Source organism: Eptatretus burgeri, chromosome 3, assembly GCF_056783735.1.
Source record: "Eptatretus burgeri isolate ZD-2024b chromosome 3, Ebu_testis_v1, whole genome shotgun sequence".
Taxonomy (NCBI): Eukaryota; Metazoa; Chordata; class Myxini; order Myxiniformes; family Myxinidae; genus Eptatretus; species Eptatretus burgeri.
The window spans coordinates 145,072,545-145,092,544 of NC_140963.1; the positions used below are offsets into that span (position 1 = coordinate 145,072,545).

The window sequence follows — 20,000 nt, forward strand, 5'->3', positions numbered from 1 at the left end:
TTTTAAAGATGTGCTCACATTCTAATTTGCATTCTTTATAGCTGTACTCACATTCTAATTGTACATGTTGTATAGATGTGCACACGGTCTAATTGTACATACTTTATAGACATACTCACATTATAATTGTGCATACTTTATAGATGGACTCGCATTCTAATTGTACATACTTTGTAGATGTACTCACATTTTAATTGCACACACTTTATAGCTGTACACAGTCTAATTGTAGTACTTTGCAGACATACTCATGTTCTAATTGTACATGCTGTTTCGATGTGTACACAGTCTAATTGTACATACTTTATAGACGTACTCACATTCTAATTGGACGTGCTGTTTCGATGTACCCAGTATAATTGTACATACTTAAAATACGTTCTCGCATTCTAATTGTACAATGTACATACTTTATAGATACACTTGCATTATGACTTACATAGTTTGTGGATATACTCGCATTGTAATTTACATACTTTGGAGATGTACTCGCATTATAATTTACATACTTTATAAAGTATCTTAATTATAATGTGAGTAAATCTAGAAAGTATGTAAATTACAATTACAGTGTGAGGAGATAGATAATACATTTGTTTTGGAAAAGTACATGCCGAGATGGGGAATCGAACCCAGGTCCTCTGGTGAAGCATACCAGTGCTCTGCCATCTGAGCTATCTGGGCTACCCACTGGCTAAGCACACAATACTCCCACATATAGAAGTGCCACTCTTTCCGCCACTGCTTCTGGGGAACTCACTGACAATCATAGGAGCAGCAACAGCCTGTCCACGAGAGGGTCTTCCCCTGCCCCCTTCCCCCCTCCCCATCGGGGTCAAATCCATGTTCACTATTATTACACTACAGGGGCTTTTGTATGAGCACCAAATAATTCACAACCAATGGCTGTTTCAGGGTAATTTTATAATACCAAAGAATTCACAACAAATGGGTGTTTCAGGCTAATTTTAGAATACCGCATAATTCACAACCAATGGGTGTTTTGGGGTAATTCTAGAATAGTGAACAATTCAAAACAAATCGGTGTTTCTGGATAATTTTAGAATACCGCATAATTCACAACAAATGAGTGATTCGGGGTAATTCTAGAATACCGAACAATTCACAACACATGGGTGTTTCTGGATAATTTTAGAATGCCCAATAATTCACAACCAATGTCTGTTTCAAGGTAATTTTAGAAAACCAAATAATTCACAACCAATGGGTGTTTCGGGGTAATTTTAGAATACTGAACAATTCACACCAAATGAGTGTTTCAGGGTAATTTTATATTTCCGAAGAATTCACAACAAAATTCACAACAAATGAGTGTTTCGGGGTAATTTTATAATACCGATGAATTCACAAAAATGGGTGTTTCAGGCTAATTTTAGAATACCTCATAATTCACATCCAATTGGTGTTTCAGGGTAATTCTAGAATACCGAACAATTCACAACAAATGGGTGTTTCAGGGTAATTTTAGAATACTGAAAAATTCACAACAAATGGGTGTTTCGGGGTAATTCTAGAATACCGAACAATTCACAACAAATGGGTGTTTCAGGATAATTTTAGAATACTGAAAAATTCACAACAAATGGGTGTTTCGGGGTAATTCTAGAATACCGAACAATTCACAACACATGGGTGTTTCTGGATAATTTTAGAATGCCCAATAATTCACAACCAATGGCTGTTTCAAGGTAATTTTAGAAAACCAAATAATTCACAACCAATGGGTGTTTCGGGGTAATTTTGAATACCGAAGAATTCACAACAAATGGATGTTTCAGGATAATTTTATAATTCCGAAGAATTCACAACAAATGGGTGTTTCGGGGTAATTTTATTATACCGAAGAATTCACAACAAATATCTGTTTCGGGTTAATTTTAGAATACCGAAGAATTCACAACAAATGGGTGTTTCGGGGTAATTTTCCCTATGTCTGTGACTTTTCCTTATGTCTTTATAACCAAAACCATGAGGAGAAATAAGCAAATGTGCCGAGCGGGCAGAAGCCCTGCCTCCAAGATTTTCTTGCTTGCAGGCCATGCCCTGGAGATGGAGGATTGAAAGGCGTGATTGAAGAGATAGGGTTGGTTGTGCATTTTCTGAGAGGGAGGGTTGAGGGTGAGCGCACGTTGAGGCGAATTGGTTCATGTGGCGAAGCAAGACGCTGGCCTTTGGCTCTTGGTTGGTTCAGTTTGGACGATAGGCGCATGAAGCCATTGCACTGGGTCTCTGAGCTTTGGTGTGGAGTGCCGCTCACGGATTGCTTGGCATGTGTCTGTCCCGCCACGAGAGAAGCAATGAGGCGCCATTTTGTTCTGCACGTGCGAATAGAAACGCCTGGATTCCAAGTTCCACAGAGACCAGCTCTTGGTCAAGCTAAGTACAGGAATACTCAAAAGGAAGGGCTTTCTTTTTATTTTGTTTTCCCTTTGTCTGTATTTGAGTCTGGGTGAAGAGGTGCCTCTACTTTCAGATTTATTTACTTCATTATTATTTTCATTACCTTTTGAATTATTATCCTTTGTAAATATTTGTCTATTTTCATTAAATGTATTCCTTTTAAGAAGCTGTATCCAAATATATTTTAGATGGGTTCAAGTGTAAAACCCCCCCTTGTGCTGTCCTGGTGCACCGCCCCTGTGCTGTACTCCGCCCCACCTTTATTGTGCCCCCTTCCCGCACGCGCATTAATCTCCGAGTTTGGGCTGTAGGCCTTCAAGGGAGAAGCTTGGCCATCCGTTCAGGTTGGGGTTAAGCCCCCTGGACATGACAGAACTGAGGAATTCCCATTTAATGGCTGTTTCACAGTAATAATTTTATAATACCGAAGAATCCACAGCAAATGGCAGTTTCAGGGTAATTCTATCATGCCAAAGAATTTGAAAACTTGATTACTCTGTGTGGATGTGTTTTGAAGATTACAACAACCACATTTGTATCTCTCCTTGCAAATCTGGAAACCGCTTATGTGTCTGACTTTGTTACCAATAAGAATACCAGTTTTGTGGAATGTCAGATATGATAATGCAGGTGGATTTATATTGACCGTTTAAAAAAAAAAAAAAAAATATATATATATATATATATATATATATATATATATATATATATATATATATATATATATATATATATAATATATTTTCTTGAGGATACCATAAAGTTCCCCAAACATGTCTGTCTGGAATAATCAACACCTCACTCCCTTCAATGTTACTTATTCTTGGATGATAAGTAATGTGATTGAATTAATTTTTTTTTTATTAATGTGTCAGGAGTGGGACTGAACCTGGCAAGAAGAAGCAGCATGTGTGCCACATCCCAGGATGTGGGAAGGTGTACGGCAAAACCTCACACTTGCGAGCGCACCTGCGTTGGCACACGGGCGAGCGGCCATTTGTGTGCAACTGGTTATTCTGTGGGAAGCGCTTCACACGCTCCGACGAACTGCAAAGGCACCGACGCACCCATACAGGTGTGTGTGTTTTGGTGTGTGGTGTTTTTTGGGGTGGGGAGGGTAGGCTGCTGTGTGGGGGTGGTGTGTGGGTTTGGTGGGGAGTTGATCTGTGTGCAGCTTGGTGTGTGAGGGTGAGGGGTTGATGTATGTGTATGGGAGTGGGAGGTTAGTGTGGGGGGTGTGTAGTGGGAGGAGGTGTGGAGGGCAGGAGTGGTTTGGTGTGGGGGTCGTGTTGTTGCGGGGGGGTGCCAGTGACATATATTGAAATACGAGGTTTGGAGTACCAAAATTCTGGCACATTTTGTTGTTTCCTCTTAACTTCAATATATTGATTTTTGAACTGATTTTGCTTGATTCCCAAATGCCTGCTTGCATGTCTGAACATGGGATGTGAAATTGGGATCACTTATCATAAGCAATTTCTTCAATGAAATTTACAAATAATGGGTCAATCCAGGTCTTTTAAAGCTTTTCGCGCCTTTCTTACGGGTGATCTGCACGGTTGCAAGCTCTTGGTGGCATTGTTACGACCTATTTCTCTGCAGATTGTTGACCCACACGGCAGCTTTTTGGGTCCTTTCATTTTCATACTCATAAATGATGGCCTCTTCTTCCTTTGAAAATACTTTATCTTTTCCTGATTACCTTCTAACATTATCCAGTTCCTCATCACACTAGTTTTAGGGTACACTGGTAGGCTCGGAGACGGTCGCAGGGCCCGGGCGTGCGATAGTTGGAGAATCGGCAGAGGGTAGTTCCTGCCAAGTGAGCCACGCTGCCCAGCCACGAGACCGTGCAAGGGCACGAAGGAAAATTGGAGGGCAAGGCCCAAATTTGTGAGGACACCAACACAGGCGATGGGAATCTTGGTTGGTAGAACCAATAGATTAAGCAAGAGGTGGTTGTTGAAAGCCCCGGGGTAGTTTAAGGCTAATGAATATTAGGGTAGATAGGCAAGTGTACCCATCCGCACCATCCATCCCTTCGCTCTCGTTGTGGGCCACTGGACCCACCTTGGGTTAGATCGCTGAGATCTGAGGAGGCCATTCTGAGGCTTAATTGGGCCTCAAGACAGGACGCTAGCTCTCCTTTATTCCTCTCCAGGAAGAGAACATCGGGGTTGGGAGTAGACTAGGTTACAGGATAGGTTAGCCGGACAGAGACAATAATGGGGGTTCGGGAGATAAAATTATAGAAGGAAAAAAAAATATGGGGGCGAAATTTGGTTTTGCAAACTAAGGGAGTGGGTATGGACAGAGACAGGCAAAGGCGATAGGTTGGGAGGGAGACAGTAGGGTAGGTCCGAGCCCGCCTTCAGACCGGCCGGCACCACCGCACTCCCTCCACAAACCTCCAGAACGAGTCAAGAGGCCTGCCAGCTTTGTATGCCAGCCTGTTTGTGCTACAGCGGCCTGTTCCGGCCTTGACCCCATGCCTGCTAGCCCTTGTTTGCATTTGCCCCTGTGTCCATCCATTGCCTTGTGCGCCAGGATCATCGCACAAGTTGCGGGGACTGCCCTGCAGGCAGCCCCGCCGACCATTGTGTTTGCTTGCGTCAGTGCCCATCCAGTGTTCTGCAGGGACTGCCCTGCAGGCAGCCGCACACAGGGACTGCATTGGTGCAGCCCGTGCACCGCTTGTGTTCACTGCTCAACTGCGCTCATTTCAAGGGGGAGGCCTGGGACTGCATTGGGCAGCCGGCCACCTTCTGTTTTCATACCTGCATTTGTTTCATGAGTCAGAGAATGCATTTGGGCAGCCTGGCTCCCTGCTTCAAGAATGGCCTGTCGGATGGCATATGGCATGCCGGGTTGGGGTGAGTTGCCTCCAGCTGCTGAAGACGTGAAAAGGTTCTGTGACAGACAACGGGGCCTTTTGAACAGGCCCTGAAGACATCCGACCTTCAGCTGCGGAGCGCTCACCCTAAAATACTGAATAACTTTGCCATGCCCTTTTTCCCACAGAGTCCATCAGTCCTGGGCCATGGTTTAGTGTAAAATGTATAAGGTTAAGTTAAGGATAAAATTGTAAATGAGTTTTACTCCCCCTGCATGTTTGTCGTAGCACCGGCAATTATAGTTAAGTCGTCTGTATGAGTGAGTTTGTTTAGTTAGTTACCCAGCCCGTAGGTTATTTACTTTTGGGACACAGATACACCAAATGTCACACTCAGGGATCCAAAGGTAAATCGTACTTGGGGAAATTTACACATGAAGGCACACAAAAATTTGACGACTCGGGACGAGTCTGTAAAAAGGGGAGGGGGTAGTGTTACGGTTGTGGAAATTCACAGAACACCATTCAGGTTACCCGAAGATCAGTTATGTCGATAAGTGTGTGTTCCAGGTTAAATTTCCCCACCAATGTCTAACGGGAATTATTCATGTACCGGGCTGTGCTCTTTGAGTTCGCCGTTATTCTTTTTCTGTCTTTATTTTAAAACAAACAACATCTCCTCATCATCATGTCCACAAACAACAAGTCCTCACCATCATCTCCACAAACAACAACATTTCAACAAACAAACAACATCTCCTCACCATCATCTCCACGGCACCGCCATCTTTTCACCAGCAACGGCATCCCCAACAAACGACATCTCCGCGGACAAACACGATGACTTCCTCACAGCGGCAGGGTGTTTTCAAACATGGCCATGTTGTGAGAGTGATCTCAACCACGTCCGCGCATGACTTGCAGAACGGATCAAAACGACGAAAGGGACGGAGCCAGCCGGGGGTGAAGAGTCGAAAGTGAAAGACCATGTGCCCTCCCGAACCCGATAAAAGGCCAGGCTGAAACGCCGAGAAGAGTGGTTGAGAGTTGAGTTGGGCTGGGCCGTTACAGTCCAGAGAGTCGAGCCTGCAGTGGAGTTTGGAGTCCGGTGGAGTCCAGTTCAGAGGAGTCGGTGTGGAGAGCGCCAGAGTTGGTCGGAGTTGGTCGAGATGCAGCCAGAGAGAAGTCGCCAGCCAGCTACATAACGGTCTGAGCGACGCTGAGGAGTGAACGGGCTCTTAAAGAGCATCAACTCAAAAAGAGCAAGGCCCGTTCGCTCCGCTGAAGCGTCATCGGCCAGGCCCGATCGACCAGGCTGGACTGCTAGGCCCTGGACCAACCGAACCGCCGTTACAACAGCTGCCGCTGAGACAACCGAGACATACGGAGGGTCGCCGACGAAAAGACCATAGAGTCGCCTAAAGGGCGACGAAGGTAACCTGTACGGCCTCGAGGAGCTCCTTCGGTCATCCCAGCTCCAAGGAACATTAAAGGCTTAAGAGCCCAGTTCTCTTCTTTCTTTTCTGTGGTTTTTGCATGGAAGTCTGTGGCGCCTTGTCCATAAGTAGAATTGTTATAAGTGCATGTACGTAATAAGTAGATAACAGCTGTAGGTTTTCTTGCTCATGTCTTGTCCCCTACCCCCATTCATTGCCTTGCTTGCATAGGAAATAAATGTTCCCTATTGTTTGAATATTCACCTGCTCGTTGCGTCCCTTCCTCCATTGAACTGCCATAGTTGCGTTCAGAATACAGTGGGGAGAACAAGTATTTGATACACTGCCGATTTTGCAGGTTTTCCCACTAACAAAGCACGAAGAGGTCTGTAATTTTTATCATAGGTACACTTCAACTGTGAAAGACGGAATCTAAAACGAAAATCCTGAAAATCACATTGTATGATTTTTGAACAATTAATTTGCATTTTATTGCATGAAATAAGTATTTGATACATCAGAAAAACAGAACTTAATATTTGGTACAGAAACCTTTGTTTGCAATTTCAGAGATCAGACGTTTCCTGTAGTTCTTAACCAGGTTTGCACAGACTGCAGCAGGGATTTTGGCCCACTCCTCCATACAGATCTTCTCCAGATCCTTCAGGTTTCGGGGCTGTCGCTGAGCAACACAGACTTTCAGCTCCCTCCAAAGATTTTCTATTGGGTTCAGGTCTGGAGACTGGCTAGGCCACTCCAAGACCTTGAGATGCTTCTTACGGAGCCACTCCTAAGTTGTCCTGGCTGTATGTTTCGGGTCGTTGTCATGCTGGAAGACCCAGCCATGCCCCATCTTCAATGCTCTTGTTGAGGGAAGGAGGTTGTTGGGCAAGATCTCGCGATACATGGCCCCATCCATCCTCCCCTCAATACGGTGCAGTCGACCTGTCCCCTTTGCAGAAAAGCATCCCCAAAGAATGATGTTTCCACCTCCATGTTTCACGGTTGGGATGGTGTTCTTGGGGTTGAACTCTTCCTTCTTCCTCCAAAGACGGCGAGTGGAGTTTAAACCAAAAAGCTCTATTTTGGTCTCATCAGACCACATGACATTCTCCCATTCCTCCTCTGGATCATCCAGATGGTCATTGGCAAACTTCAGACGGGCCTGGACATGCGCTGGCTTGAGCAGAGGGACCTTGCGTGCGCTGCAGGATTTTAATGCATGACGGCGTAGTGTGTTACTTATGGTTTTATTTGATACTGTGGTCCCAGCTCTCTTCAGGTCATTGGCCAGGTCCTGCCGTGTAGTTCTGGGCTGATCCCTCACCTTTGTCATGATCATTGAGGCTCCACGAGGTGAGATCTTAAATGGAGCCCCAGACGGAGGGAGATTGACTGTTATCTTGAACTTCTTCCATTTTCTAATAATTGCACCAACAGTTGTTGCCTTCTCACCAAGCTGCTTGCCTATTGTCCTGTAGCCCATCCCAGCCTTGTGCAAGTCTACAATTTTTGTCCCTGATGTCCTTAGACAGCTCTCTGGTCTTGCCCATTGTGGAGAGGTTGGAGTCTGATTGATTGAGTGTGGAGAGCTGTCTTTTATGCAGACAACGAGTTCAAACAGGTGCAGTGAATACAGGTAATGAGTGGAGAATGGGAGGGATTCTTAAAGACAAAATTAACAGGTCTGTGAGAGCCGGAATTGTTTCTGGTTGGAAGGTGATCAAATACTTATTTCATGCAATAAAATGCAAATGAATTATTTTAAAATCATACAATGTGATTTTCAGAATTTTTGTTTTAGATTCCATCTTTCACAGTTGAAGTGTACCTATGATAGAAATTACAGATCTCTACGTGTTTTGGAAGTGGGAAAATCTGCAAAATCGGCAGTGTATCAAATACTTGTTCTCCCTATTGCACATAGCTGGCTTATTAAGAGCCGATAAAACGTACATCTGGTCCAACGGGGCTTGGCGATATAAAACTGCTCGGCAATCGCAAACCGAACGAGCTGCTGAAAAGCGGCTCGTTTTCGTGCAGGCTCCGTTGAACTATAAATCCCCGGCATTTCTGTCTGCGCGAATAATTAGGTGCATCGACAATTCGGCGATCAACCCTGTAGTGCGTGGACAGAGGAGTTGGCTGATCTATGGTGTGGTTAAAAACACCCGTAGCTGGGTTTCGGCGTTGATCCGAAAAGCTGCGACTGGATTGCCACGTTCGGTGGGCGCGTGCGGCCGCAATCGGGATAAATGCGGCCGTCCACACGCCAGATTGGCGAGAATCCACAACAATATATACGTGTGTGTGTGTGTGTGTGTGTGTGTGTGTGTGTGTGTGTGTGTGTGTGTGTGTGTGTGTGTGTGTGTGTGTGTGTGTGTGTGTGTGTGTGTGTGTGTGTGTATATATAATATATATATTGTGACGTCCATGGGACTTGAACAGTCCCGCCAACGTAGAATGAGCCGAAACGATGGAGGCGGTTTATTTATTTATAACCCAAACATGGCGGTTCTAATCGCTCTACCGCAAACGGGACGAGGAAGGTGGCACGAGTCACTTTTCACTGAGTTGATGATGTTTATTTGGTTTTACTATTAACCGGAAATAACAAGACTCGGCAAGAAAAGGGATCCAGGGCGATTCGACGGGATGGTGTGGGATCGGGCGTGGGGAAAAACAGACAATTCCAATGAATATACAGATCTCAAACCCTCTAAGGCGCCAAGCACACACACACACACACACACACACACACACACACACACACACACACACACACACACACACACACACACACACACACACACACACACACACACACACACACACACACACACACACACAGTAGCTATTTCTGGTGGTCAGGCTGGACCGTGGTGTGGACGCAACTGTCCCTGGATCGGCGTCGGACGAGCTGGCCTTGCTCTCGTCAGGGGGGGCAGGAGAAACCGTGGTGCTGTCGAACTCCTGGTCTTGGCCCAAGTCCGCTCACAGCCGCCAGGGAACCAGTTCTGGCACCAAGTTGCGAGCAGGAGAGGGAGGCAGGTCCGCCCGCCGTTCGACCCCGTACTCCGAGTCAGCAGAACCCCAGAGCAAACCAAGGTGAGGCACGAGGCTCAGCAAGGCTCCAAGACACGATGAAGAACACGATCGAATCAGCACAACAACAAGGACGCTCTCCGCGCAACAGCCTCCACACCAAAAAAAAACACGATCGTTTTGTCCCGATCTTCTTCCTCTTCCTTTTCGACCCCCAACAGAACCTTTTTATCCTCCTGTCCTCGTCACTTCCAATCGAGCCGTTTATTGGCCCACCGCCGTCGCCTTCTGCCAATCGTGATCACGGGGCGGAGCCATCTGCTGCACTGTCCTGTGACGTCACGGCCAGTCTCCAGAGAATACCAAAAGGGGTTTACGCAGACACACTTACCCTATCCCGTGTCCCTATCTAATTACGTGACAATTATCATTTCGCCCTTGAAGAAATGAACATTTACTAGACAACTTATCACCACTGAATTGCTACTTATTACATCGAGATCCTGGTAAACTCGAACAGCATGGCATACCTAATTAAACATCCTAATTACCCTTTGAATGCATACCCCCCCCTCAAACGTAACACTGCCCCCTCCTCTGGTACCGCAGCTCCTGCAAGGTATATCACAGGCGCTACCGTACCAGCCTTAACACTTACTGACTCACAACTAATTAACCTAACGAAATAAAGTAGGAGGGGCAATGGGCAGCGAGTCGCAGCTAGCTTACCTATCCTGCTGAATGTACTACCCCCTTATGGCCTTGTACTCGCCGAAACAATCATTCGTTTTTTTATTTTTTATTTTTTTTATTTTATTTTATCACATGAGAGCACTGAGCGAAGTTGCACTCCATCTTCTGGATCATCGCTCTTGCCCAGCACTCTTCCAGTGATCTGGGGAGGGGAAAGAAAAGGTTCCACAAAAACACAACACATACTTTACATTCCTACTCGAAGCCTTAACGACACTATTCACAGGATATTTACACTTGATCGCCTCCCCCAGTGGATGCTAATAGACCCAGCGTAACCTGGGGAGCCAATTTTCAAATTTGCTTGCCCCAAAATTATGCGGACATCATGCCCTTGCTGCACATGTCAAGTTGTGCGGGATCGAGTGGGACTCATACATTTTCACAACACTCACACCATGGTCATCATCACATTTCTAGGTCATGGTCCTCATTTTAATCATGCAGGCTGAATCCCGTCGTGGCCGTGGGGTGGGTTACCACAAGATGATGGCGGCATCTCAGGTGCAACCATGCCCACAGGTAAGCTTTAGTCCAACCCGGACGTTTCTCCGCCCCGCTCCCTTTGATTCCCTCCCCCCTGGTAGCCATCAGCTCTAATCCCGTACAACACTCTGGAAGGGGTCTCACTGGCTCCTCTGGCCTGACTGGGTCGCCAAGGTCCTACCCGTCTTGGTCGCCCAACCAGACCCTCTCCCAGTTGCCTCCAGACACTGTCACCATTAGCCACCAGGTGGTGAATCTCCTTGAAGGGGGTCGCAATTCACGCTCACCGTGAGCTTCAGCAATCCCTGTGGACAAGCACATCATCCCCACCCACAAAACCCACATGACTCCCCCACCCCATCGGCCTTACATGTGACACCTGCATTTCTAACACTTCACCAACCATGACCTTCCCTGTTAACACACCATGTCCAATAAAAAAAAATCAATGTGTGCACCATACATTTCACTTCTTTACTTAAAACAACTCACACAGCACTTCTCACCCGATCCACGCACCAGCCATTGGACAGCCACTTGTGCCCGCTTTGTTACGAATTACCCACTGTCCCGATTGTCACTCTAAAACCCGGCAGAACCTACAAACCCATGCCAATTTTCCCACAATTCATTTTTTTCCACCAAAGGAGGGCACTTCGCCACAATCTCAGCAGCCGAGCATGGCCGTATATGCTCAGCCCAATCTAGTCTCCCCGACCCCCGACAGTGATCTCCGGACCCGACCTATGAAAGGGCATCTCGGATAGACCTGGCGGTTCAGCAGGAGGATTCACCCTCTCCGAGTCTAAAAGTCTATTGGAGGGTCCCTCCATCGCCGGGTACCGGCAATATCGTTGCATGTGTCCTCTTCGCCCGCACCGGAAACAACTCCCCATAAAAGGCCCCCGTGGGTATCGGTGTAATGTCTCTTCCGGTTCCGGAATCCCTCGGCCATAATTGAATTGCTCTATTGGCTGGGCTGGACCCCGCCGCTTTGGCGCACTAACTACCGGATTACCCTTTATCAAACTTGACAGTTTCTGGCAAATTTCCTGAAACATTTGGGTAATGCCAATTTCTCCCAGCCCCCCTCCCTGATCCTGGACCTCCGCTTGTCGGATCGTCACCGATGGCCTCTCTGGAACCCGACCCGGCCGACTCCACGAGGCCAGCCTGGCAACGCACTCGGCCGCTCGGTGAACGGTGGGTGGATCCTGTCACTCCACTAGCGCTCGGACCTCAGGGTCAGGAAGAGCAGCTAAAAATTTCTCTAGTGCCAGTCTGTCCCATGCCTCCACTGTAAGGTCCCGATACGCGATCCTGACTGATTGGTAAATGTCCTGTGCCAGCTCCTGCACTGTCTCACCCGGCTTTAATCTGCTGTGCTTGAGCTGGGCCCGCACCAGATCACAGTTTGCCGCGAACCCAAACCGACGGCTCAACGCCTCGCAAATGTGGGAGCTGGTCAACATCCCCTCCACGATCACGTTTAACACATCTGCGGCTGGTCCCCGCAACGTTGCCACCAAATTCCCTGTACGTTCCCGCTCATTCCACCCGTTTAGTCGGGAAATGCACTCAAATTGCGTCAGAAAAGCTTCAACGCTCCCTGACCCATTTAATTTACCAGGGGGATCACTTTTACGGTGGCCCGCTTCTCATTTTCTCCCTTGTCCGAATCCAGCCCAGGGATCAAACACCCTTGTGGCTGCGTATCCAATTTCGGAGCCCACTGTGACCAAAGATGTTTTGTGGTGAGGGTCTCATGGGTCAATTTTGCCTCCTGTTCCAAACGCTGAATGGACCGATTCACCTCTTCCCGCAGGATCTTCTGGGCCCGCACAACCTCCTCCAAGGCTCCGTCGCGAGTTTGTAGCTGCTCCTCAACCAACCCGGACACTCTACTTACAAAAGACGGCTCTACCAGGCCTTTATCCAAGACTTCATCTTGGCTCATAATTTTATCTTGTTCGTCCAAACGAGCATCCAATTCTTTTACCTCCTCTGCCAAATTCATCCCTTGCTTCCTCAGCTCTCCCCACTCTTCAACTTGCAGCTGCATACGAGCATCCACACAGGCACGATGACGTTCCAGGCTTTCATCCACTTTATCAACCCGAATATTCGTTGCATCAATTTTATCTACCAATTTTTTCCGTATATTTTCCCCCTCCAATGTAATTTCTACCTTTGTTTCCTCCAATCTATCCTCGAATTTACTTTGTATTTCCCCCAATTTAACATCCACACACTCCTGCATCTCAGTTTTCATTTTCTCCATCTTTTCCCCCAATTAATCCCTCATTTAATCGATCCATGCACCCAACTGTACCCACATTACCCCCAATTGATCTGTCATTTCTGCCCTCTGTGTCACGAATTGATTTGCCATTTCTGCCCTCTGTGCCGTCATTTCTGCCCTCTGTCACGAATTGATTTGTCATTTGTACCATCATGTCCCCTGTTAAACGTTCCAACATTGTCTGGATCGACATCGCGCCGGTTTCTGGCGCTGCCGGCCCCGTTACGGGCGATGAAACACGGTCCACGCTCGGAATGGGGGAGGTTCCAACCCTACCCCCGTCTCTCCCTTCTTCCCCCGACTCGCTGCCAGACACGTGGCCTTCCTCCTCAAACATCTGCACATCCGCCATGGTGCAGAAGTCCCGTTTGCCGCCAATTAATTTAAATTTGAAAAATCCCGCCAAAATTTTCCCGCGCTCGCGCGCTTTTCTGTAGTAATTTTATATTCCAATTCGTGGCGAGATTTTAATCTTGGTATGTTCTCCCAATACCAAATATAATTTAGAGGGGTTCGAACATCCAACACCCTGACACCAATGTGACGTCCACGGGACTTGAACAGTCCCGCCAACGTAGAATGAGCCGAAACGATGGAGGCGGTTTATTTATTTATAACCCAAACATGGCGGTTCTAATCGCTCTACCGCAAACGGGACGAGGAAGGTGGCACGAGTCACTTTTCACTGAGTTGATGATGTTTATTTGTTTTTACTATTAACCGGAAATAACAAGACTCGGCAAGAAAAGGGATCCGGGGCGATTCGACGGGATGGTGTGGGATCGGGCGTGGGGAAAAACACAGACAATTCCAATGAATATACAGATCTCAAACCCTCTAAGGCGCCAAGCACACACACACACCCACACACACAAAACGTAGCTATTTCTGGTGGTCAGGCTGGACCGTGGTGTGGACGCAACTGTCCCTGGATCGGCGTCGGACGAGCTGGCCTTGCTCTCGTCGGGGGGGGGGCAGGAGAAACCGTGGTGCTGTCGACCTCCTGGTCTTGGCCCAAGTCCGCTCACAGCCGCCAGGGGACCAGTTCTGGCGCCAAGTTGCGAGCAGGAGAGGGAGGCAGGTCCGCCCGCCATTCGACCCCGTACTCCGAGTCAGCAGAACCCCAGAGCCAACCAAGGTGAGGCACGAGGCTCAGCAAGGCTCCAAGACACGATGAAGAACACGATCGAATCAGCACAACAACAAGGACGCTCTCCGCGCAACAGCCTCCACACCAAAAAAACACGATCATTTTGTCCCGATCTTCTTCCTCTTCCTTTTCGACCCCGAACAGAACCTTTTTATCCTCCTGTCCTCGTCACTTCCAATCGAGCCGTTTATTGGCCCACCGCCGTCGCCTTCTGCCAATCATGATCACGGGGCGGAGCCATCCGCTGCACTGTCCTGTGACGTCACGGCCAGTCTCCAGAGAATACCAAAAGGGGTTTACGCAGACACACTTACCCTATCCCGTGTCCCTATTTAATTACGTGACAATTATCATTTCCCCCTTGAAGAAATGAACATTTACTAGACAACTTATCACCACTGAATTGCTACTTATTACATCGAGATCCTGGTAAACTCGAACAGCATGGCATACCTAATTAAACATCCTAATTACCCTTTGAATGCATACCCCTCAAACGTAACTATATATATATATATATATATACATACATACTTTTGCCAATTCGCGCCCGCCGGCATGCGAACGTCCACGTAACTCGAATTGCGGCACGTCGCCCACCGGACGGACAATTCAGTCATGACCCTCTCGGAACAACGCCGCGAGCTAGTCACGGGTGGGGGTTTAACCTCACCACGATCGTGCCAATTGCCCACCCGCGCAGGATAGGGTTGCTCGCCAAATTCGATCTACCTAAGTACCTGCGCGAATGGTCGACCGGGCGATCGTACCACGCCACAGGCCAACTCCGGACACGAACCACTTAAGCGGTCCGTTCCGTGCTACAGTGATAACAGAGCGGTGTTATCGTCGGCCTTGACGGTTCCGATTAATTACCGGGATGTTGCACCCACTACGAACCCCTTACGTGAAGCAGGATGGAGAGTCAAACAAAGGAAAGGACGCAGCAAAACGGGGAACAAGTTCACACAAGCACGTTTATTCACACACGCACAGACAAGCACGGAAGGCACGTATTTACAGTCACAATAATCAAAATGCACATATAAAGCAAAAGAAGAGTTGGAACAATAAGCCAAAGAAATACCACGACTAAAACCGACAAACGGCAACACTTAAACAGTTCCACTTGACGGACGGCGCCAACACACATTTACACAAAAACAAAGGAAAGAAAGGAAGTCGCGACTTCCGTTTTGTGGCTCGTGAGTCCCTCTCCCACGACCGTCAGCGTGGTCGCGCCTGGCCCCGACCTCTCTCGCGGCCGGCGAACCCTCTCCAGCACTCCCCGTCCGGACGCACAGGTCCACCTTACAACTGGCGCTGTCGCGTCTCCCGTCCGTGCCTTCGTGACAGGGCCGCTCGCCAAGACGCGGGCGCAGGACCTCTTCCCTCGAAAACCAGACTCTCGTACCAACTCGACCAACCCTCGCCCAACCAACGACCAAAAAAACCCACGACCAACCCAAGGTCCGTCCTGTCCGCCTTTTGTAGCACGGGGCTCCGCCCTTCGCTCCGCCCCATTTTCGGCTCCACCTTCCTTCGAGAAGGTTCCCGAAAAGGGGTGTGCCCTCTCGTTCCCCCCTCCCCACGCTGTGCGGGGGGCGAGGAAAGTCGGTCTTGGCTCGGGGCCAGGGAATTATTCCCCCAAAAAGAGGCCCCCACCTTTTCTCACCTTTGACCGCCAGCTCGGATCGCACCTCCCCCACACCGAGTGCGGAGAACTCAAACGGGAGAAACAGGCGGGAAAACCCGCGCGTCCTCGCAGTTCCTTCCTTGGCGCCTTTGTTTGCCGTTCGGAAGCGGAAGATGTGGTCGCATAGATGGTGGAGGTGGCATGATTGTAGTGTGGTTGGCGCTGTGATGGCGATGGCGTGGTTGTTGAGATGCTGTTTGTTTGAAATAAAAGATAGAACAGAAAAATGGCTAACTGGAGGATCGCAGCCCAAATGGATCACATAAATTCCCTCTATACAACGGGTTTGGGCTAACTACACATGTACTATGGAGATATCTCACCTGAGGGCCCTTTACGGTGTAATGCGAATTTCCACAGCCGTAACAATACATGCATACATATTGTTGTGGACCGGGTATCTGTTGTGAGCTTGACCGCAAGGTGGGGCGGTAGGGTCGACTCCACCGAACACCCGGAATTTAGATCGTACCTTTCGGAAAACTCCGAGGGTACAGGTCCCTTCCCAGACCGTGAATCGTCAATAATTCCACCATGTGGTACAGGGTTATTTGCCGATCTTCAAAATACCTTGAGATCCACGTGGCGAGTTACCGGGTGTCCACACCCTCGACGGCACTCGTACGAGTTGAGCCATTCGCATGCCCGACCCGTGTGCAACCCGAGCAGATGGTTGCCGAAGTTCCGTCGGTCCAAATGTACTTTTACAGCGGCAACAGCCTTCGTAATTAACCAATACGCGCTATGCTGAGCCCATTGAAGAAACACAGCAACTAACTGATACATTAAACAAATGCATTTATTTATAATGGGGGAAAGGGAGGAGCACGCAAGAAGCAGAGTTATCTGACTAAAGAGACGCAAGTATGTACAGCAAAGAGCACTTATACAATTCCTACTTAAAGACGGGCCAACACACAGACACACATACACACACAGAAACAGACCCCAATGGTCTTTATTGAAGGCCTCCAGCTCGAGGACAGGTGAGCGATAGACCAGAGCCTGCGTTTGGACCTGTCCGCCTCGTGTGGTCTTCGACGATCCGGCTTTACGGGACTCGAACCCACAACACGACGCCGCTCCAAACACCGGGCACCGTGCTCTCCAACCGGCCACGCACCAACCGACCAAGGCCAAGGATCAGAGGCGACGATGATCCAGCTCGGCGGGACTCAAACCCGCAACACGATGATGATTACCACCAAGACGACCACGACCCAAAGACAACCAACCAACCAACCAACCAACCTGGTGTTCCTTTATATCTTCTTCTTTTCCGGGGTCAGATAATTGCCCTCTGAGGCGGCCTCCCCTCTCATTGGCCGGCGTGTCGTGAGAACATCGATTTCTGAGGCGACGTCCACTCTCATTGGCCAGTCTGTCGTGAGAACATCGCCTTCTGAGGCGGCCTCCACTCTCATTGGCCGGCGTGTCGTGAGAACATCGCCTTCTGAGGCGGCCTCCACTCTCATTGGCTGGCGCGTCGTGAGAACATCGCCTTCTGAGGCCGCCTCCACTCTCATTGGCCGGCGTGTCGTGAGAACATCGCCTTTTGAGGTGGCCGCCACTCCCATTGGCCGGCGTGTCGTGAGAAGACCGAACTCTGCGGCCTGATTGGACAAGAGGCACGCCCCTGCCTTCCTGGGCGGAGTCTCGATCTGAGTTGATGGAAATCTCTGCCCACGTACATGGTCGAACACACGTAGGCAATGGCGTCGGTGTGAGGAAGCGAGGTGAAGGTGAGGGTGATGCTGGCGTTGTTGTAGTTATGAGGGGTGTAAAAACGAAAGAAAACCCTGACTATCAAAGTAACTCACAGCGCATGTATATTTATTCACCCCTTAAACGAGGGACAGGGATCCTAACTAAAAAACGCATACCGATATAACTGTTCTATAGGACCTGTATGTTGAGTGCTCATGGCTTCCAAATTCGCAAAAAAAAAAAAGATATATATATATATATATATATATATATATATATATATATATATATATATATATATATATATATATATATATATATATATATATATATATATACACACACAGACACACACAGACACACACAGACACACACAGACACACACAGACACACACAGACACACACAGACACACACAGACACACACAGACACACACAGACACACACAGACACACACAGACACACACAGACACACACAGACACACACACACACACACACACTGGGGAGAACAAGTATTTGATACACTGCCGATTTTGCAGGTTTTCCCACTTACAAAGCACGTAGAGGTCTGTAATTTTTTATCATAGGTACACTTCAACTGTGAAAGACGGAATCTAAAACAAAAATCCTGAAAATTACATTGTATGATTTTTAAATAATTAATTTGCATTTTATTGCACGAAATTTGTATTTGATACATCAGAAAAACAGAACTTAATATTTGGTGCAGAAACCTTTGTTTGCAATAACAGAGATCAGACGTTTCCTGTAGTTCTTAACCAGGTTTGCACAGACCGCAGCAGGGATTTTGGCCCACTCCTCCATACAGATCTTCTCCAGATCCTTCAGGTTTCGGGACTGTCGCTGGGCAACACAGACTTTCAGCTCCCGCCAAAGATTTTCTATTGGGTTCAGGTCTGGAGACTGGCTCGGCCACTCCAGGACTTTGAGATGCTTCTTACGGAGCCACTCCTTAGTTGCCCTGGCTGTGTGTTTCGGGTCGTTGTCATGCTGAAAGACCCAGCCACGCCCCATCTTCAATGCTTTTGTTGAGGGAAGGAGGTTGTTGGGCAAGATCTCGCGATACATGGCCCCATCCATCCTCCCCTCAATACGGTGCAGTCGTCCTCTCTCCTTTGCAGAAAAGCATCCCCAAAGAATGATGTTTCCACCTCCATGCTTCACGGTTGGGATGGTGTTCTTGGGGTTGTACTCATCCTTCTTCTTCCTCCAAACATGGCGAGTGGAGTTTAAACCAAAAAGCTCTATTTTGGTCTCATCAGACCACAGGAGCTTCTCCCATTCCTCCTCTGGATCATCCAGATAGTCATTGGCAAACTTCAGACGGGCCTGGACATGTGCTGGCTTGAGCAGAGGGACCTTGCATGCGCTGCCGGATTTTAATCCATGATGGCGTAGTGTGTTACTTTTGGTTTTCTTTGATACTGTGGTCCCAGCTCTCTTCAGGTCATTGACCAGGTCCTGCCGTGTAGTTCTGGGCTGATCCCTCACCTTTCTCATGATCATTGAGGCTCCACGAGGTGAGATCTTGCATGGAGCCCCAGACCGAGGGAGATTGACTGTTATCTTGAACTTCTTCCATTTTCTAATAATGGTGCCAACAGTTGTTACCGTCTCACCAAGCTGCTGGCCTATTGTCCTGTAGCCCATCCCAGCCTTGTGCACATCTGCTGCTCTTCTGCCCTGACAATATCTGCTGCTCTTCCTTCGCTCCAATTGGTTCTTCTGACCACGTCCTTGTTAAAGTGGACATCTCTCTGGCTGTCATCAGAGAACCACCTCACCGCCGTCGAGTCTGGCATTTCACTCAAGCCGACTGGCAGGGTCTCCGAGCAGCCATCAAACTTACAGACTGGTCTCCTATCACTACTTTCTCAAACATCAACTCATCCTGGGAATTCTTTCAAAGAAACTTGCTCTCCCTCATGCACAGATTTATCCCCTCTCGTGTTCAGTTGTCTTACCCTTCCTCCCGCCCTTGGTTTACTGAAGCTTGTGGCGAGGCAGTTGTCCTGAAACAACTTGCCTTTGCCTCATGGAAAGCAAACCCAACTGAGGGCAATCTCAGTTCTTTCCACAAAGCTCGGAACAAGTGTGTATCTACCCTCAGGAGAGCCAGAAAACAACATCTTTCTCATCTCAAGTCTGAAC

The 20,000-nt window shown here is 48.1% G+C and overlaps 1 protein-coding gene across 1 annotated transcript in view; it reads left to right on the top strand.

The window, feature by feature from the left end:
• LOC147031215 (uncharacterized) overlaps positions 1-20,000 on the top strand; it is a 477,388-nt gene that overhangs the window by 414,421 nt on the left and 42,967 nt on the right. The window contains exon 2 of the mRNA XM_085876070.1: positions 3,297-3,496. Within this exon, the coding sequence (XP_085732196.1) occupies positions 3,297-3,496 (200 nt within the window). The remainder of the gene's footprint in view (positions 1-3,296; positions 3,497-20,000) is intronic.